Source organism: Erithacus rubecula (genome assembly GCF_903797595.1).
Source record: "Erithacus rubecula genome assembly, chromosome: 11".
Taxonomy (NCBI): domain Eukaryota; kingdom Metazoa; phylum Chordata; class Aves; order Passeriformes; family Muscicapidae; genus Erithacus; species Erithacus rubecula.
Genome location: NC_136663.1, coordinates 1413990 through 1441623, shown reverse-complemented (window position 1 = coordinate 1441623; position 27634 = coordinate 1413990). Strand labels below are relative to the sequence as shown.

Sequence of the window (27634 nt, the reverse complement as noted above, 5' to 3'; positions counted from 1 at the left end):
AGGGGAAGAATTGGAGTCTGTGGATTGTGCTCTTCATGTGACACCTTTAAAAGGATCAGGGGAGCAGAAATGGCACAGAAATGATGAGTTTGGGAGAACCAGAAGCCCGGGATGGTTTGGAGGGAGCTCAGAGCTCATCCAGCCCCACCTGCCAGGCAGGAAAACCCATCCCAGCCCCTCCCAGGGAAGATTCCCTCCCAAAAATCCCATCCAGCCCTGCTCTGGCACTGCCCCTGCTCCAAACACAGGAGGTGCTCCCTGCTCTGCCTCCTGCTCTTCTGGACATCCCAGAAACAATTCCAGGGCAGGGAGTGCCTGGGCCAGCTCAGCTCTCATCTAAAGAGCCTTTAGCAAAGGGCTGGGTCTGCTTCCCCTCCAGCAGAACAGAGCCTGGAATCCCAAATCCCAGCAGGGAGAGATGTTTCCTGGAGTCAGCTCTAAAATAACCTTGCCATGATGGCCAGTCCATGATGTGTCTGTGCTGGTGCCATCATCCATGCAGATGTTGGCAATGTGGAGCCTGGAATTTCCCCTCCAGCTGTGTCTCCACCATCCCAGACACGTTCCATGAGCTGGGATCTCACCTCCAGTCTCACCACAAACTGCCTGGAGGGATTTGTTTAATCTCAGGTCCTGGGGAGTTTGTTTAGGAGCTGTTCTAAGCAATGCATAGAGTGGAAAATCAAGTTTTGCTCTGGATTTCATCTTCATGAATGGGGGGTCTGGAAGGCAGGATGGGCAATGAGACACCCCAAAAACCTCCTCTGCTCCAACAGATCAAAGCTGATTTGTTCCTACTGCTGCACTATAAAATAAACCCCAAAAGGAAGATCTAAAAATAGCAAATAATGTTAGAAATCCATGTAATGCTCACCTGCAGATGTTCTGGGAATAAAGTCAGATCTTTAACAGAGTCCTGAAGTCTGGAGTTTCCATCAGGAAATTTCCATCAGGATTTAGGAGACACCTGAGATGTTCCTCTGGGTTTGCCCCAGCTCTGAATTGATTATTTGATATTCCCTCCCCATTCCAGCTGCCAGCAGGAATTTGGGATGTGCAGCCCCACCAGGGCTCCCTCCTTGCCATTCCCAGCATTGGGAGCACCTCAACACCTCCATTAATTAAGGGCCAACCTTGATTGGGATCAGTTGAGGAGCAGCCCCTCCTTCACAGATCCACAGCTGCAAAATCAAAATCCCAGGAAGAGCAGCTTGGGCAGGGGAAACACAGCAGGAATTTTTTATTTGTTTCCTGGGAGGACAGAGAGATTCCAGCCCCACATCCCAAAGGGATGAGAAGTTTTCTTCAAAGGTCAGGTCCAGATCCATCAGACAAAGCTCATCCACCAAAACCTCCCCAATGCACTCAGGAACTCTGGAATAATCACAGAACTCGGGATCACTGAGGCTGGAAAAGCCCAAATTGTGCCACACCCAGGAATTCCAGCCCCTCCCATGAGGAAATTCCTCCCGATTCCACCCTGAAGCTCCCCTGGTAAAACCAAACTGAGAACACCAAGGCCTGACCCGAGGGAGGGATTGAGGTGCTTTTCCCAGAGTTTGGACTCTATCCCATGGAGTGAAAGGACTTTAAAAATGCCCCTGCCATGGGCAGGACTCCCCCAGCACCCCAGGGTGCTGCTGCTGTGAATCAGGCACCAAGCCAAGCCCAGCTGCAGCCTGGCAGGATTTTATCCCCATTTTCAACAGTGGCAGTGCTGACCTCTAGTGAGAGATCCCTGGGAAAAGGAGGATTTCTGGGGATAAAATCCCTCCCCAGTTCCCCTCCTCCCAATCTGTGTTAGCTTTGAGGAATTAATGACAAACTGAGTAGTTTCTGGTTCATATAATTATTCAACAAGTTGCAGTTTGTTGAAAATAGTTTTAAGAAGCTGAAGCTTTGCTGTATATAAAATCAACATATTCAAAATTGTTAAAACCCCCCAGTTTTCCTTAGACATCCAAAACCCTGAGTTTACAATTCAGAATTTCATGGGAGAAATCCTACAGGATTTGAGCTCTCTCATTTTGGGATGATCAACACCCTCAGCCAGGGGCACAAAGCAGATTCTGAGGAATTGGGCCCAGTAAATTCCTGATTTGGGGAGATTTTCAGTAAATCCATCACTACCCAGTGACTGCAGCAGGATCAGAGAATGCAGAACTGAAACTCCAGCTCAGGGAAAGAGGAAGTGCAGGGTTGGTTTCATGTTTTTCACACCAGAAATGGGGGAACAGCTCAGGAGCTTCTCCAACCAAAGTGTGTCAGAGTTCAAGAGAAGCAGAAGAGCAAAATTCAATTTAATTCTCTCCCTCCCCAAGGGAAAAAAAATCACCAACCCAGCAGTGGGGGCAGCTTTGCCTTTGGATCCTCAAAGAGAAACTTCCCCCAAACTCTTCACCCTTAGGGAAAAAAAACACAACAACCCCCAAAGGCAACACCAGAACCCTCAAAAGCCACAGGTGACAGTGTCCAACAAACAGGTTTTATTTAAAACCACCCCAAATTCACAATTCTGCAAAGAAATCCCAGTGCTGGTTCTGAGCCCAGAAAGAGCAATAAAACCCAGCAGAGCTCAGGGGGACAGGGACCCCCCAAGTGCTGCTTTGCTTTCCCACATTGTCCTTCAGAACCCACAACTCTCACTCAAAGGTCCTTCAGAAGATCTGAGTTTTCCAGATATCAAAGAAATCTCCACTGCAAAGTCTCTTTTTCAAACCAATTTTGTGAGTTCTGCTTGAATTAAAAACATTGAATTAGGAGTATTCTGGATCAAATGTAAAGGTTTTATTTAACAGATTCCCCTCTCTGCAGCCAAACCCATCCTGAGCTTTTTGAGGATTCTCTGGAGCCATCCCAGGAACCTTCCCCAGCTCCTGGGGCTCCACAACCTCCTTTAAAGCTCAGCTCAGGGATGATTTATTCAATTACCTGGAGGAGAAATTCAACCAAAGCAAAACACCCTCTGCAGGAGCTCTGGGAACTGAAACAATGGGAAAATGAGGAGTTCCACCATGGAATTCAAGGATTTCCCTCTGGAAGCAAAATTCAGTTCTTGCTTTAACTCTTTTTACAGTTTTTAGTCACTAACTGTTAAAAAATAAATCAGTTTTCACATTATTCAGGCTTGGAGAGGTTAGTGCTGTTCCTGAGTGGGATAAATCCCAGGGTGAGAACTTTTTGTACTTCTGGAATTGGAGATTCCTCTGAAATATTCACCTGGGAGCTTCTCCTCACCTTTTTCTCCCAGAAGTGTCCAAGAGGAGAGGCTGGAAAAGCTTCACCTCCATCCAGGCTCATCCCAGATCAATCCTGGCCCAGAAGGGAGCACAGGAGGCAGAGCAGCCACTGAGGTTCCACCAGAGCCACAACTTCCCCCAGGATCTCTGAACTGCCCAGGGAGGAGTTTCAGGCAATATTTGAAATCTAGGATCTAGGCTTGCAGCTAAGCATGGAGCATCTGCAGTGCAGAAATTCAGTGTTTTCCTGCTTTTCCACAGGGCCAAGCTGCTATTTCAGCACACTTCTGTGAGCCAGGGTTGAGAAACAGGAGCAGTAATGAGCTGGGAGCTGCAAAAAAAAATAAAATCAAGACATTCCTCAACTTCTGAGCTGGGCCAGATTTTGATTCCTTTCCTTCATTAGATTTTTAATTATTGAGAGGTTTCTCTCTGAGAGCAAATCCCAGGAATTTCACTCAGAGGTGGAGCTGTTAGAAACAGCAAAAATTCTTTAAACAAACCCCTCATGATTCTGGTTTTTAACTAAGAACCCCTGTGAGTGATACCTGAGCTCCAAGTTTGGACAGGTATTTATTCCTTAAACTAAAGGCATCAGCTTTTGGCAGCAATTTTGCCAAATCATCTTCATTCTGCCTTCTGAGCCTCTCCTGCTCTTCTGCTCTGCAAAAGAAAAGTGCCAAAAGCTGTTTGCCCTGGGATTATTGCTTTTGAATATTTTTGAGTATTTTATAATGTTTTAACAGCCAGGAAATGTTTTGGGGTATCATGTGAGTGACCTTGAGCTGTGCAGGGATCAATAATTGAGTGTAAAGAAAGAGAGAGGCTGATTTCTGCAGGTTCCTTTTATTTCATTCCAAGATTTCAGAAAGAGAAACCTTTTGGTTTTGTAGATTACAACGTGCTCAAGGAGCTCCTGGAACAGCTTTGATATCTATGAAACAAAATTTTCATCCCTTAAAATAAACATCACAATACAAAGAGAATGGAGAAGGCAATAAAAGACTGCTCAGCAGTCTCAGAATTCAGAAATCTCCTACAAAAAAAAAAAAAAAAAAAAAGTCCATTTGAGCACCTGTGTCTCTTTTTCCATTGTGTTGAAAGGAAACAAACCCAAAGCTGGAATTTAAACATTTAAAAAGTGTTTTTGTTTTTTTGCATGAAGACAGTGACAGAAGCAGCAGCAGTGAGCTCTGGGTGAGAACAGAAAAATGATTTTGGATCAGAAAGTTCCACCCTGTGAGCACAGGTGAGAGTCAGGCTTCAGCCCAGGGCTCTGGGGGCAGAGCTCAGGCAGGGCCCTCACCCCAGCAAAAAAAGGGAATTTTGGTGGTGTTAAAACAAAGCAGGAGCTGAGCCCAGGGAATGGATCTTGCAGGGAATGACAAAGCCAAACTCTCCTTGGAGCTGCTGGCAGCTGCTGAAGGCTCCCACCTCAGGATGGGTTTGCTACTCAACTTTCCTTTCTGAAAGAAACAGGGGACAAGAATTACTGCAAACACTGGGCTGGGATACCCCAAACCCCACAGGATCCATGGAATTGTAAAACAGGGGTGATAAAATACCCCAAACCCCACAGGATCCATGGAATTGTAAAACAGGGGTGATAAAATGGGAATGGGATACCCCAAACCCCACAGGATCCATGGAATTGTTACACAGGGGTGATAAAATGGGAATGGGATATCCCAAACCCCACAGGATCCATGGAATTGTAAAACAGGGGTGATAAAATACCCCAAACCCCACAGGATCCATGGAATTGTAAAACAGGGGTGATAAAATACCCCAAACCCCACAGGATCCATGGAATTGTAAAACAGGGGTGATAAAATACCCCAAACCCCACAGGATCCATGGAATTGTTACACAGGGGTGATAAAATGGGAATGGGATATCCCAAATAATCCATGAATTACTCATGGGTGAGGAGCAGCTCTGTCTGGACACAGAATTCTGAGGTTTGGGGTGTTTGGATAAAAAAAAAAAATTGATTAAAAATCTTTTTGGCTCAAGGAGACTCATCACAATTAAGTCAGGTTTTGATTTCCTTGAGTTTTCCTCAAGATTAATGTATGGAAATAATAAAAACCACATTAAACCCCACAAGTCACTGGATATTCTGTTCACAGGTGCCTTGGGATTTTAAATTTAAGTAGCACCGTATGGACACAGTTCAGTTTTACAGGAAAATAAATTCATTTGTAAGAAATCTCTTATTAGAAGTGATTTCCCTGGATCAAACATATTATAAAATATATTCTATAATTCTATACATTTATAAAATTCTATAAATTCCATGTATAAGGTGTGTGATGTACATCTGCAGGTGAGATGTAATTACATATTAAAAAATTAAGAATTCCAACAAAATTAAAGGAAAATTCAATTCCTCCCAGATGTGAGGGAGCTGCTGAGCTGAATTAGCTCAGAACATTCCAAAGGAAAAATTTCCTGTTCTTCTCACAGCAGCAGCTGGAATTCTGCAATTGTGGTTTTAAAAGCTGTGACTTGCCACACATGGATTTATTTTTTCCACATAAAAATGTTAAATTAAGAATAATTAACCAGATTTTAATTGGATGAGCCAACCTGGTCAGTGGCATGGATGAACTTTAAAGTCTCTCCCAACCCAAATTATTCCATGAACAGCCAAAATTTCCTTATTCCAACCATTCCTGCCACCTCAAGTGCTCCTTTCCTTTTTAAGGAAGTGAATCCCATTTTTTTTTTTTTTTTTACAAGTCCTGCCCCATTTTCTTATTAAAAATCAAAACTGGCTGGCACCAGGAGCATTTGTGACAGATCTGACCCCAAATTGTGATTTAGACTCCACCACATTTCAGCTGTGAGGCCACTGGAATGAAGGCAGAGAGGGAAGAGCCAGGAAAGGACACCTGGCTAAAACTGCCTCAAATATTGATGCACAGGAGGCAGGGATGTGAAATCCTCCAAGATTGGGAATAAATCCAACAGAAAGCAAACTGGGAAATGTCCCTAATCCCTGCAGGACATTTCCCAGGCACTGACATTCCCTGCTCTGTACTCACTCTGAAGCAGCTGCTTTCTGCAGTTTTGCCCTTTTCTTTGCAGACCAGTTGAGGTCACCACCTGTAAAACAGCAATGGGAGATTTTTAAAACTGGGATTTTTGTGCTTTTGGGATCAGAACCCCCCCACAGGAGCTCTCAGAGCAGTGAGAAACCAGAATGATTTTACACAAGGAGAAATGGAGGTAAAGAGAAGCTGCAAAGACTCACCTGAGAGGTGATTCACAAAGTACAGCATGACCACAGCTATGAGTGACACTGCAAAGGGAAAGGGACAGTTGTACAATGATTTGACAATAAATGAACAGGTTTAACCCACAGCCAAGATTTTTGTGGTAGTTGTAGCTCAGAGCAGTTTTCTGCTTCTGTGAATTCCCTGTGCTCACAGCACGTGGGAATTCAGAAAGGATTTTAGTTTTAAACTTTTAATTTACTCTTGCAAAGCATTATTTGTCCACTTTCACTGCATTTTTTAAACTGAAACCCTTCACACTTCAAGGCTGTGAGTTCACCCAACCACTGACACCTGTAGAAGAGGAATGATTTCTGTTTCTGCAGTTTGCTGAGGGCACCCCCAGTGTCCCAGACTCACAGCAGACACAGGCACTGAAGAAGACCTCGAGGAACAGGTATCCCCTGGTGTCCAGGATCATGCCAGCTGCAATGGCAATCACTGCCAGGCCCAGGTTCTGGATGGACTGCATGCTGGGACACAGCACCACAGCACTCAGCTCATTTCTCAGCACAATGCATTCTGATTTCCTCACAAAAGCTCCCAGTGGCACTTGAGCTGAAGGGAGATGCACCTTCCCCCCTGTTCCTGTGGTTCCCCCATCCCACAGCAGCCAGGAATTCCTGCCCCAGGCCTGGAGAGGCTGAACAGCAAAGGGCTGGATCTGCTCAGTGCCTCAGCAGTGCCAGGAACCAGGGAATGTTTTGGGGTGGGAAGGACCTTAGAGCTGCCCCACTGTCCCAGCTGCTCCAGCCTGGCCTTGGGCACTGCCAGGGGTCCAGAGCTGCTCTGGGAATTCCATCCCAGCCCCTCCCAGGGAGGAATTCCTTCCCAATGTCCCAGCCAAGTCTCTCCTGCTTTAGTTTAAACCATTGTCCCTTGTCCTGGCACTCCAGCTCCTTGGCCAAGGTCCCTCTCCAGCTCCTGCATTGGAATCCCATCCCAGGCAGGAATTCCATCCCAACATCCCAATACCCCAATATCCCAATACTCCATCCATCCCTTCTCTTTGAGGCTCAGTACATTTGAATCCCACCCCAGCCTCTTCCAGCCAGGAATTCCACCCCTATATCCCAACACCCAAACACCCAAACAGCCCAATAGCCCAACACCCCAACACCCCAAAAAACACCCCAACACCCCAGTACCCCAACACCCCAACACCCAAAAAAACACCCCAACACCCCAGTACCCAAACACCCAAACACCCCAACACCCCAGTATCCCAACACCCCAAAAAACACCCCAAAAAACACCCAAACACCCCAGTACCCAAACACCCCAGTACCCAAACACCCCAACACCCCAGTACCCCAACACCCCAGTACCCCAAACACCCAAACACCCCAGTACCCCAACACCCCAGTACCCCAACACCCCAGTACCCCAACACCCCAGTACCCCAACACCCCAGTACCCCAATACCCCAGTACCCCAACACCCCAGTACCCAAACACCCCAGTACCCCAACACCCCAGTAACCAAACACCCCAGTAACCAAACACCCCAGTAACCAAACACCCCAGTATCCAAACACCCCAGTACCCCAACACCCCAGTACCCCAACACCCCAGTACCCAAACACCCCAGTACCCAAACACCCCAGTACCCAACACCCCAGTACCCCAACACCCCAGTAGCCCCAGCCCTGCCCAGCCCCCCTGGCTGTGTCCCCCCTGCCCTGCCCCTGCCATACTCACAAGCCATAGGCAGTTCCCAGCTGGTGCTCAGGGACAACAAAGGCCACCATGGGCCACAGGGCACAGGCCAGCAGGGAATAGGCCACACCCAGCAGGCACTGGGGACAGGGACACACACAGGGTCACAGCACAGCCACCCAGCCAAAACACAAATAAATGCAGATACTCATTCCTGGAAACTCAGTTTCTCTGCTGCCACCCCCAAAAAACCACTGCTCTTAACATGAGGATGTGGAGAAAGATTCCAAAATTGAATAATAAAACTGGAATTGCAAGTGTGCAGTTGGAATTGAAATGTGTCATCACATGGTAGAAAAGTTAGAATTTCAGGTTTTAGAATATACTAAATAAGATACTCTAAACATATATAAATAGATAAAATTATGCATATATATAAAAATATAAACAATATATAGACAAAATATCAATATACAAATAAAATAATATATAATAATATAAAAATATATATATCAAAATGAAGTTTTTAGGGATGAAGTTTCTTTATCTTCCTCTTCCTAAGTCTAAGTAGTATTTTTATAATTAGATACAGAATTCCACAGGTGATTAGTTAGCAGAGGTTCCCATGGCTCTCCAGGGTCCCAGATATTTGGAATTTGGTTCCCATGGCTCTCCAGGGTCCCAGATATTTGGAATTTGGTTCCCATGGCTCTCCAGGGTCCCAGATATTTGATATTTGGTTCCCATGACTCTCCAGGGTCCCAGATATTTGATATTTGGTTCCCATGGCTCTCCAGGGTCCCAGATATTTGATATTTGGTTCCCATGGCTCTCCAGGGTCCCAGATATTTGATATTTGGTTCCCATGGCTCTCCAGGGTCCCAGATATTTGATATTTGGTTCCCATGGCTCTCCAGGGTCCCAGATATTTGGTATTTGGTTCCCATGGCTCTCCAGGGTCCCAGATATTTGATATTTGGTTCCCATGGCTCTCCAGGGTCCCAGATATTTGATATTTGGTTCCCATGGCTCTCCAGGGTCCCAGATATTTGGAATTTGGTTCCCATGGCTCTCCAGGGTCCCAGATATTTGGAATTTGGTTACCATGGCTATCCAGGGGTTCCAGAAGGTGAAGGCCAGCAGGATGTGTGATCCCAGTGTGGTGAGCACAGCACACAGCACCCAGATGATGTTCTTGCCCACTTTATCCACCAGGAGTCCAAACACAGGGGACATGGGGGCTGAGATGATGTACACAATGCTGCACCAGAGGGAAATCCAACATTCAGCACCCCCAGAGTCCTCTGGGAACTCTGGGGGCAGAGGAAATAAAAACAATCCCCAGAAAATCCCAATAATTCACAATTCCCAGAAGGTTTCAAGCAGTGACAGAGCCCAGCAAGTTTGTTCTTGTGGGGTTTTATTGCTTTGGCCACATCCTAAATTCATCCTCAAAATGCCAAAACTGAGCTCCTTTAGTGTTGTTCATAAACTGCTTTTATCACTCAGAAAAGAATCACTAAATACTAAAATAAAACTAAAACACTAAAATAAAACTAAAACACTAAAATAAAACTAAACACTAAAATAAAACCAAACACTAAAATAAAACCCTTTCAGAGTTTTTTCCTTCCAGTGTGAACATCTGCTTTCAATAACAAACACATCCACATTTCCCAGTTATTCCTTGGGTTATGTGAAATTATTTCTTCACTCAAATGCAGCTCACAGGAGATCCCACCTGCCCAGAGCCTAAAAATAGATCCTGAAACCTGGCAGTGTTCCTTATTAAATTAATCACAAGGTACCTGTTAATTGCACTGGCTTCTTGAGGGGAAAATCTGAATTTTTCAATAAAGAAAACCCTGAGGGAAGGAAAAAAAAAACCTATTTAGGAAAATGCAGAGTTGAAAGACATTAAATCAAAATTAAGTTAGACAAAGACATGGGAATCTCATTAAAAAAATAAATCAATAGAGCCTTGACATAAATATCTCATATATTTAATTTAGGAGTTTATAATCAGACTCTACAGGGTTTAATTTAAATAATTCAAGTTAAACTTTGGGGAAAACATGAAAAGTCCATAAGGAACATTTAACCCAAATCATGAGATATTGGGTTGTAAATACAGAAGGAATCCTACAGGACACCTGCACCCAGTTTTAACCAGAAAATCCAACATTCTTCATGCTCCTGAGTTCTGACAACTCAGAGTGGCAATTCCCATGAAAAATGGGAAGTTTGGAATCATTTTGGTGAAAAGTTTGGCCAAATTCCAAGGGAATTGCTGGAAAAGTGAAGGGACACTTACTTGCCCAGGCCAATGAAAGGGAAAACTGCAGCATAGTAACAGACACAGATGACAAAGATGAGCCACAGGGACAAGGAGAAATCCTTCACATCTGTCAGCTTGATCACTTCTCCTGCAGGGGGGAGACACAGCAATCAGCCAGGATAAAATCTGGGATTTATTCCCATGGAGAACATCCCAAATCTCTGCTCACAGATCAAACCAGGCTGGGATTCCACTGCAGCTCAGATAGTTTAATTTTATTAAAATTAAATGTAATAGAATTTTAAATTAATTTTCATGCAGTAGTTTGTTTTTAATTGGTTTGAGTTCTCCCACATGGAAAACTCAACTTCTCCCACACTGAGAGGGAAGAGCTCCCCTGGTTGTGCTAAATTTACCATTTTCCTAAAGGAAATCAAGAAACCACAGAACAACAGCACAAATTGGTGCAGACTTTAATTGTTATAAATAAAGCAGGTGACAGTGCTCCTGCCCCAGCCCCACTCACCTGTTTTCCCCTGCTCCTTGCAGAGCAGTTTCTCTGCTCTCCTGTCCAGGTAAGCCAGGATTAAAGCACAGCTCAGTGAGAACACACAAGTGACTCCACCTGAAGAAGGCAACACCACATGTTCAGCTGACAATTCCAGCAGTAATTTGGTTTTTCAGCCCAAAAATTGTTTTTTTTTTTTTTTTGTTGGACATGTGAAAGTATCCCAAGTTTACCACCAGCTTTAAGGCTCAGAAGCTGCACAGCTCAAAGGTTCAGGTGTAAAACTGAAGCCTGGCAAGTGGCACACAAACATGTACATGAATTTATTTTATTTAAAACATCACCACCACTCCCCCTCAGCACAGCCCAGCTCCTCATCTGCACCTTGCAGGAACAGAAACAAAGCTGAATTTATTCCCAACACCAAAATCTCCACAGCCATGGCTCTGAGGGAACACACCCCAAAATTGTTCAAATTTCACTCTCACAGTCACATAACCACAGGCAAGCTTTGACCCTCCTCAGAAAAAATTTCAACCCTGTCCTTTGCTTAGAGGATGTGAAATATTTCATCTCCACAAGAAACAAACTTGAATTGGGCAACCCTAAAAATGCCACAGCATTTCAGAAAGAAAATGAGAATGTGATACAAAAAGTGTTGGAATTGCTCCTCCTAGACTCAACCAGTGATAAATAAATGCTCCAAAGTGGCTAATAAATGTTCTCTAATGATGAATAAATGCTCTAAAGTGGTGAATAAATGGTCTAAAGTGACTAATAAATGTTCTTAAATGGCTGATAAATGTTTTTAAGTGGTTAATAAATCATGAACACACACACAGGTGACACCAAGCCAAAACATCACTGACCTATGAGCAGAGCCAGGCCGAGGGTGCTGGGACCAGCAGAGCCCAGGAGATCCTGAACTCTGGAGTAGATCCATCCCATAATGTTCATGTTCACTGTGCTCCCCTAGGCACAACAGAGCCATGTGAAGAACCCAGCATTTCCCAGCCCCAGGAATTCAGCAGCAACATCAGGCAGGAGTGTTGGTTATTCAAATGTTACCCAGGGAACTTAAACCAGCAGGGAAAAGGATCCAAATTTGGGAACAAATTAATCACTGAAAATCATTAATCAGAAAAATAACATCACTAATTGGAATTTCATAGAAGTCTGGAAGAGTTCTCACTTCTGAGCAGTGAATAAACCCACGTGCAGGAGCTCATAAACTGAGCTGAATTCAATCTGTTTGATCAAACAGGACTCCCAGGTATTTAATTGATACTGAATCTATTTGATCAAACAGGATTCCCAGACATTTGTTTGCTGTTGAATCTGTTTGATCAAACAGAATTCCCAGCTGTTTAATGATATTGAATCTGTTTAATCAAATATGATTCCCAGATATTTGTTTTTGAATCTGTTTGATCAAACAGAATTCCCAGCTGTTTGATTGATATTTAATCTGTTTGATCCAGCAGGATTCCCAGCTATTTAATGATACTAAATCTATTTGATCCAGCAGGATTCCCAGCTGTTTAACTGATATTAAATCTATTTGATCCAGCAGTGTGATTGATATTAAATCTATTTGATCAAACAGGATTCCAAGCTACTTAATGATACTAAATCTATTTGATGCAGCAGTGTGATTGATATTGAATCTGTTTGATCAAACAGGATTCCCAGCTGTTTAATGATATTGAGTCTGTTTGATCCAGCAGGATTCCCAGCTATTTAACTGATATTAAATCTATTTGATCCAGCTGTTTAGTGATATTGAATCAGTTTGATCCAGCTGTTTAGTGATATTGAATCAGTTTGATCCAGCAGGATTCCCAGCTGTTTAATGATATTGAGTCTGTTTGATCCAGCAGGATTCCCAGCTGTTTAACTGATATTAAATCTATTTGATCCAGCTGTTTAGTGATATTGAATCTGTTTGATCCAGCTGTTTAGTGATATTGAATCTGTTTGATCCAGCTGTTTAGTGATATTGAATCTGTTTGATCCAGCAGGATTCCCAGCTGTTGGACTGAGAAGGATCCAAGGCTGCAGACTGGTGAACAGCCCCAGCTCCAGCAGGGAAGCAGCTGCCTGATTAAACCACCCCAGAGGAGCCTGACAATGAGGAGCAGAGCTCCCTCCCCATCCCAGCTGGGCACTGGTGCCAACTCACAATTCTGGCCATGCTGAGCTGCAATCCAAACACCAGGTTCAGCTCCTTGCCCTTGAACCAGCTCACTGCATAGGTGTTCTGGGCCACAGCCAAGGACTCACCACCAATCCTGGAGATAAAACAACATCCCAAATGCAGCAGGCAAAGAGCAAGAGCAGAATTTCAGAGAAATCTGGCTGTGGACAGGCAGATTGAATACATATTTATATATGCAAGGCAACAGAAAGGAAAGATTCAAAAATGGAACAGCAGCGATTGAAGATTTGGTGGTGTCACAGTTTTTGATTCAGCAACATCTGCAAAATCCTGGTTTCTGTTTTCTAATTTACAAAAAGAAAAGAAATTGAGATATTGCATTAACACCTGAAAAATCCTGGTTTTTGTTTTCTAATTTACAAAAATAAAAGAAATTGAGATATTGCATTAACACCTGAAAAATCCTGGTTTCTGTTTTCTAATTTACAAAAAGAAAAGAAATGGAGATATTGCATTAACACCTGCAAAATCCTGGGTTTTGTTTTCTAAGTTACACAAGGAAAAGAAGTGATCTTGCATTCCTCAGTTTCACTTCAGAGATCTCAGAATACAGCAGTTTTGGCTCCAAGTGGCAGCATTTTTCTATGGAGTTTCCTGGGGTTAGTTTTTGTAGTTTTCTAGATGGCCTTACCTCCAAGAGCACAACTGTGCCCTTCCAGACTCACCCAAATATGAACCTGCCCACTTCCATCAGCCAGAAGATGTTGAACAGAGCTCCCAGAGCAAACACCACCTGCCAAGAGTGAAGGGAAATGAGAATTGTGCATTTCAGGGGTGGAACAGAGCAGGACTGACTGGAAAAACAGGAATAAAAATGCTTTTCCCTCCCCAGAAACACTTCACATCCAATTCCTGCTCTCTCTCACCTGGGACTGTGTCATCCTCAACCAATTTCACACCAAACACATAAAAAATGTGGATCTTTCCCACAGTTCCAGTCCCATTCCAAGGTTCCCTTTCCCAATACAACCCAGGGTTCTCCCATTCCATTTTCAGCTGTCTGAAGTGAAACACAAACTGCAGACCCAGAGCACCCCTCACTCCCTGCCCTGCACTCACCTGCCCAACACACACAAAGATGCTGAATATGATAGTGCCCAGCCTGGAAAGAAAATAAAATCAATTCTTGCATAAACAGAATTATTTTTTTTTCCTCCTACAAAACAATTTTAGACCTGCACTATGGGGTTTTTATTATTACAGGGATATTATTATTCTAGGGAAACAAAGGCAGGGGATGGGCAATTAAAAGATCTCCTTTAAATTGTGCAGCTCAACAATTCCCACAGAAAGCAAAGTGGTGTTCCTGAAATAAATTTATTTAAATTGTAAAGGAAAGGAAGCTTTAAAAAATCTTAAACTGCACAAGGAAAAAATACTGAAAAAGGTGATTATAACCTTGAAGGACTTTATAATATAAAATCTAAAGCTCACCTGCAGGTTGAGCTCATCATTCCTTGCACACAAACATGGAACTCACCTGATTCCAAACACTCTGTCTATCAGGAAACCTCCAAAGAAGCACAGCACCACGTTGGGCCAGGAGTACCAGGCATAGAGAGCCATGAATTGGGCTGTGTTCACCTTCATGTCCTATACATCACAGGAGAATTATAAAAAGTGATTATTCCTGAGCTAATTGGAGGGACACAGAAGTAGTATTCAGGAAGAACTGTGTAAAAACAAGTGCATTTTCTGTAATTCATGGGATTGGGTTGGGTGGGAAGAACTTAAATTCCATTTTTATTCCAAGCCCAAGAACTGGGCTATGTTCACCTTCATGTCCTACACAGCACAGGGGAATTGTAAAAAGTGATTATTCCTGAGCTAACTGCAGAGACACTAAATAAGTACCCAGGAAGAACTGAGCAGAAACAATTTGCTGTAAATCACAGAATTCCTAGATGGCTTGGGATGGAAAAGACTTAAAGCCCATTTTTTTCCCCTGGGCTGTGTTCACCTTCATGTCCTACACAGCAGATGTGGAATTGTACAAAGTGATTATTCCTGAGTATTCAGGAAGAATTGAGTAAAAACAAGTGCATTTTCTCTAATTCACAGAATTCCTAGATGGGTTGGGTGGGAAGGATTTAAAACCCATTTTGTTCCAAGGTCCCTCTCCCAATGAACCCCTCAGGGATGCAGGGGCAGCCTGTGCCAGGCTCTGCCACCCCCAGGGAACAATTCCTACAATTCCTGCCCATGTCCCATCTCCCCCGGCCAGAAAAGGTCACTGCTGTGGTTTCCAACTCACCCGCTGCACCTGGGTCTGCAGAGCGGCGGGGTTGTCGTAGCAGAAGTAGCTGCCTGCAGGGAGAAGGGGAGGCCTCGGGGCTGAGCCGGGGAACCCTCGGGGCTGAGCCGGGGCTGTGCCGGGGAACCCTCGGGGCTGTGCCGGGGAACCCTCGGGGCTGAGCCGGGGAACCCTCGGGGCTGAGCCGGGGAACCCTCGGGGCTGTGCCGGGGAACCCTCGGGGCTGAGCCGGGGAACCCTCGGGGCTGTGCCGGGGCTGAGCCCTCGGGGCTGAGCCGGGGAACCCTCGGGGCTGAGCCGGGGCTGAGCCCTCGGGGCTGTGCCGGGGAACCCTCGGGGCTGTGCCGGGGAACCCTCGGGGCTGTGCCGGGGAACCCTCGGGGCTGTGCCGGGGCTGTGCCGGGGCTGAGCCCTCGGGGCTGAGCCGGGGAACCCTCGGGGCTGAGCCGGGGCTGAGCCCTCGGGGCTGTGCCGGGGCTGAGCCCTCGGGGCTGTGCCGGGGAACCCTCGGGGCTGAGCCCTCGGGGCTGTGCCGGGGAACCCTCGGGGCTGAGCCGGGGAACCCTCGGGGCTGTGCCGGGGAACCCTCGGGGCTGAGCCGGGGAACCCTCGGGGCTGAGCCGGGGAACCCTCGGGGCTGTGCCGGGGAACCCTCGGGGCTGAGCCGGGGCTGAGCCCTCGGGGCTGTGCCGGGGCTGAGCCCTCGGGGCTGTGCCGGGGAACCCTCGGGGCTTTGCCTGACCCCCCCCCCGCACTCCCCACCCCGCGGCCCCGGCGCGCACCGAACCCCAGGAAGCACATCAGAGCCAGCACGAGCAGGCGGTGCGGGAGGCGCCGCGGGTCGCAGGCGGCGGCCAGAGCGCGGGGAGGGCCCGGGGAGCCGCCGCCGCCATCGCCGCCCTCAGCGCCGAGCAGAGCGCGCTGCTCGTCCGCCATCGCGCCCGCCTCACGTGAGGGGAGTCACGTGATCGCCGAGTCACGTGGCGGGCACGCCCGTCGCGTGACCCCCCCCCCCCGTTGCCATGGCAGCGCCGGGCTGCGGGCTGGGAAATGGGAACGTGAATTAAATATAAAATATGTAAATATAAGTGTCAATGTCAGTGTAAGTGTAAAAAGTGTAAGTGTAAATGTCACTGTAAGTGTAAATGTAATTTTAAGTAAAATGTAAGGGTAAGTATAAATGTAAGTGTAAGTAAGTGTAAATGTCAGTGTAAATGTAAGTGTAAAAATGTAAGTATAAATAAGTGAAGTGTAAATGTAAACGTAAAAGTGTAATTGTAAGTGTATATGTAAGTGTAAATCTAAATGTAAATGTAAATATAAATGTACGTGTAAATAAGTGTGAAAATGTAAGTGTAAGTGCAAATGTAAGTGTAAATGTGAGTGCGTCAATGTAATTGCAAGTAAGTATAAATGTAAGTGAAAATGTAATTTTAAGTAAAATGTAAGTGTAAGTATAAATGTAAGTGTAAATGTACGTGTAAATGTAACTTTAAAAATGTGAGTATGAATGTAAGTGAAGTGTAAATGTAAGTGTATATGTAATTGTAAATCTAAGTGTAAATGTAAATAATGTAAATGTACGTGTAAATAAGTGTAAAAAATGTAAGTGCAAATGTAATTTTAAGTAAAATGTAAGTACAAATGTAAATGCAAGTGTAAATGAAGTTTGAGGCTGCACCCAGCTGTTTTTATAAATATTGTTATTGTAATTGTTGTTATCCTGCTGTTACAACTACACGTTATATTATTGGCTTTATGCAAATATTCCAATGAATGCTGGATGTAGAACGAGTTCAGCTATTTACAAAACTTACAAAAGCAGTGTGATATATATATATATATATATATATATATATATATATATATATATATTTAGACTATGATGTGGGGATGTAAAAATCTGTTTTTTTTCCTGTCAAAATCTCCCGTCTCCCATCAAATTTCACCTTCTTGCACCAAAAATTACCTGGATCCTTTGTGCCCATCAATTGCTTTCCGATTCTTTTTGAATAAAACATGCTCTTCATGAGGCAAAACCACTCGTGATTCAAGCCAAAGGATTTATTTACCTTCCCAAGCTGAGTTTTGCCATGAATTTGAAAAGGAACCACAGAAGAAAGTCAAAACAAGTTGTGAAAAATGCGGGTACCGTGTTGTTCACATCAAACGCTCCATTTCACTCGATCCTCGTCTTTTCTTCCAAGGAAACGCTGGCACAGAATGAGCCATTGCACTGGGGTGGTGTTGATTTCTTGAAATGTGAGACTCGGTTCATAAAATAAAATAAAAAACAAGGCTCGGGTTACGCGGCTCCCTTGGAAAAGCAGCCGCGCAGCGAACTGGAGACTGGCAAACTCGAGGTTTCAGTGACAAATTCCGGGGGTTTTGTAAAAAAAATCAAGGATTTCAGTGACAAATTCCGGGGGTTTTGTAAAAAAATCAAGGATTTCAGTGACAAATTCCAGGGGTTTTGTAAAAAAAATCAAGGATTTCAGTGACAAATTCCGGGGGTTTTGTAAAAAATCAAGGATTTCAGTGACAAATTCCAGGGGTTTTGTAAAAAAAATCAAGGATTTCAGTGACAAATTCCAGGGGTTTTGTAAAAAAATCAAGGATTTCAGTGACAAATTCAAGGGGTTTTGTAAAAATCTTAAGGGATTCTGTGACAAAATCGAGTAACAAAATCGAGGGTTTCAGTGACAAATTCAAGGATTTCAGTGACAATCTCCAGGGGTTTCATAAAAAACTCGATTATTTCAGTGACAAATTCAAGGACTGCAGTGACAAACTCAAGGATTTCTGTGACCAGTTCCAGGATTTCTGTTCCAAACTCCAGGGGTTTTGTAAAAAACTCAAGGATTTCTGTTACAAATTCCAGGATTTCTGTTCCAAACTCCAGGGGTTTTGTAAAAAACTCAAGGATTTCTGTTACAAATTCCAGGATTTCTGTTCCAAACTCCAGGGGTTTTGTAAAAAACTCAAGGATTTCTGTTACAAATTCCAGGGTTCCAGTGAAGCTCCAAGGTTTCATTGCCACTTGAGGGAGCTCAAAGATAATTGACCTTGCAGAGCCACCTCCAGTTCCCTAATCCCAGGGAGATAATTTCTATCCACAGATAAAACTGATAATTTTGGAAAGCAAAGCTAAAACAAGCCTGGGGTTGTGTTTATCCTACTCTGTGGAACACCAGGCTCTTTTATCAGACACTAAGAAATTACAGCCATGCATCCAGAGTATTTAACAGGACAGAAAGACAATTTTCCACTTGCTAATTCCCAATATTCACCTTTCTCCCCAGTCACTTCCAGCTTGGCTGTGACCTTGAAGCTGTGGCTGTGAGTTCAGCCTCCATGGAGTGTTTATATCCCAAATAAATGCACTGGATTGCTCTTCAACTCAGCCTTTAGGATGTTTATTACAGATGCAGTTGCTGCCTGCCCATCAATCAGAGCACTCAAAGTGCCATATGATCCCAAATGTTGCATTTAACAGCAGCAAATGGAGCAAAAAGCTGTGTGCAGCTTTTATAGGGGCCATAAAATCCTTGTGCCTGTGGCCTCCTTGCACTGCCCAGGAAACACTCCAGGAAACAAGGAGCAGCTCCAGGGTTCAGCTCCTCACAGTCATTGCTGTCTTTGGGAAGATGCTTCAAAACTGCAACAAAGCAAGAGCTGTAATTCACATTATTCAAATATTCACATGATCTCAATGTATTTCACACGAGTAAATTATTCACATGATCAATTATTCCCATGATCTCAATATATTTCACATGAATAAATTATTCACATGATCTCAATATATTTCACATGATCAATTTATTCACATGATCTCAATATATTTCACATGAATAAATTATTCACATGATCTCAATGTATTTCACATTATCTCAGTGTATTCCACATTAAATTAGCTCCACCATCACTACCCCATTATCCACTTTCTGATGGAAAAATCTCCTTTTTCCCCTAAAGGATGAAGGATCTGTCACACACAGGCTCAAACAGTTTTTAACCACTCCATGTGCTGAGGAATGGCTGGTTACAAACCTCTCTGTCTCACTCAAATGCTCTTGGGTGTTTTTGCACCATCCCAAGGCAAGTTTGGTTTCTTCAAAGTGCTGGGAAGAGGCTGAGGAAGCTTTTCAGCCCCATAAATCTGCCTGAGAGCAAAGATCCTACAGAGCCTGGTGTTCCACAGAGTAGGATAAACACAACCCCAGGCTTGTTTTAGCTTTGCTTCCCAAAGTTATCAGATTTATCTGTGGATAGAAATTGTCTCCCTGGAATTGGGGAACTGGAGGTGGCTCTGCAAGGTCAATTAGCTTTGAGCTCCCTCAAATGGCAATGAATTTGTAGGTAACACTTGACTTTCCCTCTGTGCCTGTTTTCCTCAGGATACACAAACTCCTGGTGGATCTTACCAGTGCTAAGTTTTAAAAATCCTCAAGTGATTTGGTGGAAATACTGAACAGCAGCAGCCTGAGAGGCACTGAAGCAAAGCATTTTCTGGTTCATCTTTGAAAAGTTGCATTCTCAAAACATTTAAACTTCTTAAAACTCTCCTGCTTCTTCCAGCAGGATGGGCATGAGGGATTTCAGAGGTCAGCCCTGGAATTTCTGCAGGAAGCTCTGATCCTGCAGCAGATGCTGGAGGTTGGTGCCATGCAGCTTCTGCTCCCCTCCCTGGCTGAGGGCCAGGAGAGCTCATTGTCACTCACTGTCACCAGGCTCCTCACCCTCTGCAGAGGGACAGAGGGGTGGCAGAGGGAACTGCTTCCCTCTGACCCATGCCAGGGCTGCAGTGTCCCCCTGGTGTCCTGTGCACAGGAATGTTGGGATTTGGGACCTGCTCCCAGCCTGTTGGGCACCCCAAGGATCCAGCAGCACCTCCCAGTGCCCTCCCTCTGCTCCTCTGTCCCCAACATCTCCTGCCCTGAGCATTTTCTGCACACCCAGCAGCTCCTCCTCTGGCATTTCCTCTGCCCTGGAGTGGCTGAACTTTGCTGGAGACCTTCCAAGACCTGGCTGAGGTGGGGTGGATTTCTTTCCTTCTCTCTGTTGCAGCCTAAAGAACTTTCCAAGCAAACAACTTGATTCAGTGGCCCTGTTGTTCCCTGTGCTGGAATTCCTTTGCTGATACACCTGATCCCTCACTTGCAAATTAATTCCTCCCCTCTGTGGAATTCCTTCTCACCAGCTCTCCCATGCCTTGGATCTGAGGAAATTCAATTAAATTCTAGCCCTGTAGTTGACATGGTTCTGCTTAATATTCTCATTGGGTTGAAATAATTTAAAACAAAATGAAAAATCAGAATTATTCCAATAATCCTGAGTCATCTCCACATATCCAGCTTTATGTCAGAGTATGAGGCTTTGCTTCATAACCCAAGAAAGTGATACCATGGAGGAAAAAAATTACAAAAAAACTCTAATTTTGAGGAAAAGAGAAAAGGCAGGGAAAGGGGGAGCATAATCATTTCCTTATAGGCAAAGAATTAGAAACAAGCTGGAGAGGAGAAAACCATTTCACCAACTGATAATTCAAATTAGAGGACAAGAAATTCTACCTAAGCATTTGTTCAAGTAAGGAGCTGAGAGGGAGATGAAATGCAAACTTCCTTTTTACTTCCTTCAAATAGTGAATGAGAAATTATTCTGCACAGAAAAAAAAAAATCACTTGTGATCTAATTCTGAAAATATATTGTTTCCTTTAGAAGCATCTTGCTCAACACCTGATGTCACAGTTTCAGATTACAATTCTTTGCATTTTTATATCCCTGAGCTCCCCACCTGGTGGTTTCCAAGTGCAAACAATTTCCTCAATATTATTCATGGCCTGAGAGCAGGAAATGAGTGGGCTCACCTTGTTCCCCATAAATGACAAGTGAATAAATACAAGTCCTACAGGTGAAGAACTGAAATATTCCCCTCACCTTTCCTGGTACCACAGCCAGCTCATCCCCACTCAGGAAATGTGAAAGGAATTATTCCTAGCCAAGGTTTCAAGGAAAGGTCATTCCAGTTTTCTTGGCTTAGAAAATTATGTCTTTTTTTGGGAACCTCCAGGACTCACCTTCTTGCCACAAAAGGAAAAATTGTGCTGTGCTTTCATCAGCTGAGTCAGAGCTGGGCCTGGGCTTCACATGGTCCTTGAAAAAGAAGAAAAGAACAGAATTCTTTGGTTGGAGCAGGAGGAAATGAATAAAGCAAGTTTTAGTGGGAATTGTGCTGTGCTTGGAGCAGCTTTCCCTCATAACTTGGTTTATTCCTGTATTTTCCTCTTCCATGTAGGCAAATCTTGAGTTCCATCACAAAGAATGGATCCCAGAGACATGGGAAGGCCATGTGGGATTTACCTCTCCCTGCTTCCACTGGGAACATATTCCCAATTTTATTAATATTTAAATGACTAATTGCACATACAAACCCATTTCTGCTTGGATGGGGAAGGAAATCCTGGCCATGGACATCTCCTGTGGAATCTGCTTTGGTTACACCCAGAGGAGCTGAAACACTTCTGAACTACAAGTTCTTTTTAGAAACATCCCAAAATGCCTAAAGTTGGAAAAGACCTCCAGGAGCATCAGTCCAGCTCTTAATCCAGCTAAAAACTAAACCTCATCCTCAGGATTTTTAAACTCTTCCAGGGATGGGGACTCTACCACTCCCTGCATGGTAATCTGGAGATGAAGTCAGATTAGAAGAAACTGAAGAGAAACTAAATGAAGTTGTTTTGGTTTGTTGGTTTTTTTTTCTCTCTTATCTGGAAAGCAAATACAATTTTTTTTTTTTCCCTGAAAATTTGAGATCCACAACCACAAAGCACTCATAGAAAACACAGCTCCAAATTGAAATATCTGACATCTGACAAGAAGTGCCAAGGGCAGGGCTCTGGAAAGTGATAAGGAATGGAAAATGAGGAGAGCAAACTGAACTGAGGAAAGGGAAGAGATAAAAGCCCTGCTTTGGGGAGCCATGCCAAGGAAGAACATCCCATCCTGCAGCTGGAGTGTTTGCTTCCTTGTTTGAGTTTGCTGGCAAACCATGAGCTCCCACTCCAACAAGAAGAGCTGTGGGACAGGCTTGGCTGCAGGTCCCCAGCTGAATTCCCTGCTCCAGTTCCCATGGAGCTGCTGGGGAACACTCCTCACTCCCTGGGGAATGCAGCCCAGCTCTGGCCAAGCCTGGCAGCCACTGGGCTCTTGTACTTGGCTTCTCTGATTTGATCCCCACCAAAAAGAGGAGAAACAGCTGAGGAGGGATTTTAGAGCTCCTTCACATGGGATCAGAGCCAGCAGATGCACTGCAGATAAAGAGTGGGACAGGCACATCTGAGCTCTGCTCTGGGGCTGCTGGGGAGGAGGGCTGGCACCAGCACCAAAATTCAGATCACAGCTCTGACAGTCAGGGGTAAACCTGCATCCTCAGGAGTCCAAACCCTTCTTTTCCAAAGTCACTTCATCAAAGTCAGGCCACAAATTGGTCATAGTTCATCAGCTTTGTGTAATTTGTTTGTCTAGAATTCACATGTTGGAGTTTTCCTTTTAAGGCTGCCTGTGCCTTCCCTGCTGAGCATTCCTGTCCCAACATCATTGCAGCTTCTGCTCCACACATTCCCAGCCCATTTTCCTGCACTTTCTGCTCACCAAGCAAAACCAGAGCTTTTTATAAGCTTCTTACCCTGACACCTGAAAGAGCAGTGCTGCTGTCAGCACATTCCCAGCCTTTCTTCCCTGGGAATATTTCCCAGAGCCAGCCTCACACCCTGCTTGTCCCATAGGAAAAGTGATTTCCTTGCAAAGCTGAAGGGATTTTCAGGCAGTTCCACCCAGCAGAAAGTGCCTGATAGTGGCTGTGGATGGTGTCCAGCAACCTTCCCCAAACACAGAGTGCATCCAGGAAATGGGGAAAAAACCACACATCCCATAGGAGTGGGTAAATCACTGCTCCCCACACACACCTTCAAGGAAATGAGGAAAAAGAAATGGGTTCCACAAGCATAACTGGGGGTTTGTCCTACAGCCACAGCATCCCAGTCCCAGTGGATGCAGTGCCTGGCTCAATCCCAGTTTGGGGCTGGAGAAAAGCACCAGCAAAGAGTTTTGCTGAGGCAGCAGCCTGGGCTGGGTCTGTCAGAAAACCTTTGTGCTGTTGCAATGTTTCCCTGGTTGCTTTGTGCACTCTGCAAACAGATTTGGCACCCAGGCATTGTTCCCCTGGGATCCTCCTGCAGGATTTATTCACCTGCCACAACCATCCTGCATTTCTCTGAGCTGGCAGCAAATGCTGGCCCTGAAGGGACAATTTACTGTTGGTTCTGTTGTCTCAGGATAAGCCACAAAGCCAGTGATGGTTATAAAAGTGCCACTCCCAAAATGTCCCACTGCCAGGGCTTGGGGATGCTCCTGCTGCTTGTTCCCATCACCTCTCAGCTAAAGGATCAGCAAGAAAAACCAGGGATAAAATGTCTGAAATTCTGTTCTGATCAACAGCTGGGAAGGTGTTTTAATCCCCAGACACTGCTGGCCCCATAACCAGGTTCTCTTTGGGTTGGAATTCTGGGATGGTTTGGGATGGAAAGACTTTAAATCCCATCCAGTGCCTCCCCTGCCATGGCAGGGACACCTCCCACTGTCCCAGCTGCTCCAGCCTGGCCTGGGACACTGCCAGGGATCCACAGCTGCTCTGGGAATTCCATCCCAGCCAGAAATTCCTTCCCAATATCCCAGTTAATCTCTCCTCCTTTAGTTCAAACCATTCCCCTTGTCCTGGCACTCCAGCTCCTTGTCCAGGTCCCTCTCCAGCTCTTCCTGACTCCTTTCAGGTCTTGCAAAGCCTCCATTAAATCTCCCCAGATCTTTCTCTTCTCCAGGCTGGACACACTGCAGAAAAATGCAAAAACATCCAACAACTTCTTCAATTCTGCATTTTTAGTTAATTAAACAGATTGATCAGGGACACCCAAATTGCTTTTCCAGCAAGACAGACCTGAATCAGACTCTCCTAAATTCCTGACCCTTCCTTGCTTTGGAAAGGAAACACAGCAAAGGGAAAGATGGAAACTGCAAAAATAAAAGAAGGAAGAATTACACACAGGTGTGTGTAATTGTGACTCTGCCCCTGGGAATTCCAGGCCTTTCCTCTTCCAATCATGTGAAATATTAATATCACTCCCCTCCATTTAAATTTATACCTAAACCAAATTTACTCTGCTGCCTCTCAAACCCTGCAACCACTACAAATATGGAAAGTTGATCATTAGATTGAAGAAAGCTGGGAAAAATAATTCATTCAAAATAAATCTCTGACCTTTTGAGCTGCTCAAATCAGTGTAATTCCTCCAGCAGCACCTTCTGAATGCACCAGGAGAGGATCCTGGGCCCTGATGAGGTCTCCTTGTGCCAGTCCAAGGCTGTCACTGGAATACAGGAGGTTTTTATGGTAACAATTCCCTCAGAACAGAATCCCACTGGAATACAGGAGATTTTGATTGTAATCATTCCCTCAGGAACAGAATCCCACTGCAATACAGGGGTTTTTAATGATAACAATTCCCTCAGAACAGAATCCCACTGGAACACAGGAGATTTTATGATAACAATTCCCTCAGAACAGAATCCCACTGGAATACAGGAGATTTTATGATAACAATTCCCTCAGAACAGAATCCCACTGGAATACAGGAGATTTTATGATAACAATTCCCTCAGGATCAGCTCCCACTGGAACACAGGAGATTTTATGATAACAATTCCCTCAGAACAGAATCCCACTGGAACACAGGAGATTTTATGATAACAATTCCCTCAGAACAGAATCCCACTGGAACACAGGAGATTTTCCCTGTTGTTAGCAATTCCCTCAGAACAGAATCCCACTGGAATACAGGAGATTTTCCCTGTTGTTAGCAATTCCCTCAGAACAGAATCCCACTGGAATACAGGAATTTCTCCCTGTTGTTAGCAATTCCCTCAGAACAGAATCCCACTGGAATACAGGAATTTCTCCCTGTTGTTAGCAATTCCCTCAGAACAGAATCCCACTGGAATACAGGAATTTCTCCCTGTTGTTAGCAATTCCCTCAGAACAGAATCCCACTGGAATACAGGAATTTCTCCCTGTTGTTAGCAATTCCCTCAGAACAGAATCCCACTGGAATACAGGAATTTCTCCCTGTTGTTAGCAATTCCCTCAGAACAGAATCCCACTGGAATACAGGAATTTCTCCCTGTTGTTAGCAATTCCCTCAGAACAGAATCCCACTGGAATACAGGAATTTCTCCCTGTTGTTAGCAATTCCCTCAGAACAGAATCCCACTGGAATACAGGAATTTCTCCCTGTTGTTAGCAATTCCCTCAGGATCAGGCTCGTGGATCTGGCTGGAGCACAGCCAGAGGATTTAGCAGGGAAGGAAAAGGTGATGGGAGCATTTCCTGTGATTGTGCTTTAAATACCCTCAGCACTCACTCCCCTGCCATTGTTCTCCTCTGGGATCAAGGGCAGCCAGGATTAGGGAAAAAAGGAAACCAAAATGTCAATACAGGTTGGAGCTTTCTGCAGGGAAGCTGCAATGGCTTACACAGAAAAAAAGGGAAAGTTCTCCCTTTTTCCTTGTTGTAAGAATTTCCTTAAAACTTTCTGTATTGGTTTGGACAATTAAAAATCCTTTCAGAGGGAAAGGTGGATGATATCAGGGATTCAGCCATAAAAATCACTTGAATCATGGGTTACACCTCTCTCACTATACATATATATTTATTTATAATTTATATACATGTGGCACTGTGTTGTTTGTGAACACATCACAAATCTAAAGATATCTATACTTTATAAAAATTATAGCACCAGGCTCTTAACTGGCAGCAAATTATTTAATCTGGGATAATTTCATTCATTCATTTCATTCCCACTAATACCTGGGAGAATAAAATTCTACAACTCTGAAGGCATTTTTTTCATTGGAAAAAAAAAAAAATTAAATAAACCCAGCCAAATTCCTCCCTGGGAGGGGCTGGGCTGGAATTCCCAGAGCAGCTGGGACAGTGGGAGGTGTCCCTGGCCATGGAATGAGAGATTGGAGGTTTCTTCCAACCCATCCAATCTGGAATTCCATGGTTCTGTGAACATCTGAAGCTACCAAAGGTTCCTTTTCCAAGCTAGAACCATAATTTAGATATTAAATAGACATTTAGACATGAAACTTTTTCCTGTTCCTCCTAAAACCTGAACATTAGAGTCATCCCAGCACTGGAGATCCATTTTCCCAGTAGAAATCCCAGCACTGGAGATCCAGAGAGGGAATCCCTCTCTGGGATGGGAGTGAGGATGAGGTGACCCCAACTCCCTCCCCTGTCCCAGGGATGAAAGTGGAAGAGTTTTCACCTTGTACCCTCCAGGAGAATCCAGGCTGGGCATGGCTGTGCCCCTCTCCTGCTCTTCAGGAGCTGCTCCTGGGGCTCCAAATGTCTGCAAGTGCCTTGGGCTGAGCTCACAGCTCTGTCCTTGGAGCTGGGACAGGATAAACACAGCTCAGGCACTGCACTACCCATGAAAAGCACCACACTGAACTTTGGAAAAGCTGGTGTTCCATCAGATTTTTAAAGCCAAATGTTCAGTTGGATTCCCCCCTCCTCCTGCTGGTTAAAGCCTTGGAGAAATAAACAGAGGTGCTGATACATTTCAGGAGGAAACAAGGCCACGCCTGTCACACCGTGACTAATCCAGGGGAAAAAGATCATTTTCTCACAACTTCTGGGAACACACAGTGATGCAAAAAAGAGCAAAGGAGCAGTTCTTGCTGATCACAACCAAGAAAAGGAGATTATTGTGAGATAATTCACTGACCAATGAGAGAACCAAACCATTTATCAATATAGAAATGAGATTTTATATACGTTAATTACTTAAAGAACTGGACATGGCTGCTCTGATGTTTTAATTCCATGTCCATCTAATACTCAGAATAAAAAACAATCCTAGTTATTTTTAAGTCCAGGGGATGCCTACAAGAACCAGACATGAACTTTGAAATACAAACAGATCACAATGTGGATTTTGATTTGTTCTTTGAAACAACTGTAGGAGTTACTGAATATTAACCTGCCTTTCCTGCTGTCAGGGTGCTCAGTCTGCCTCAATCACCTGGTTACTGGAAACCCTGCAGAAGAGTAAAATTGAAAACCTGCAAATT

At 44.5% G+C, this 27634-nt stretch overlaps 1 protein-coding gene across 2 annotated transcripts; it reads right to left on the bottom strand.

Moving 5' to 3' along the window:
- Positions 1 to 3356: 3356 nt before the first annotated feature.
- On the bottom strand, positions 3357 to 16385 carry MFSD1 (major facilitator superfamily domain containing 1). Of its 2 annotated transcripts, XM_079314685.1 has the most exons (17): positions 16219 to 16385; positions 15437 to 15489; positions 14663 to 14775; positions 14242 to 14284; positions 13848 to 13915; positions 13147 to 13255; positions 11834 to 11936; positions 10983 to 11081; positions 10493 to 10604; positions 9987 to 10043; positions 9283 to 9439; positions 8221 to 8318; positions 6881 to 6993; positions 6499 to 6546; positions 6290 to 6350; positions 3788 to 3902; positions 3357 to 3570 (listed from the first exon to the last, which is right to left on the bottom strand). In XM_079314685.1, exons 1-17 carry the CDS (start codon positions 16370 to 16372, stop codon positions 3511 to 3513), a joined length of 1563 nt encoding a protein of 520 aa, XP_079170811.1. In that variant the 5' UTR covers positions 16373 to 16385; the 3' UTR covers positions 3357 to 3510. The 2 variants fall into 2 exon arrangements, with proteins under 2 accessions (XP_079170811.1, XP_079170812.1); XM_079314686.1 differs by lacking the exons at positions 3357 to 3570; positions 3788 to 3902 and adding an exon at positions 4070 to 4705.
- Between the last annotated feature and the right edge of the window lie 11249 nt (positions 16386 to 27634).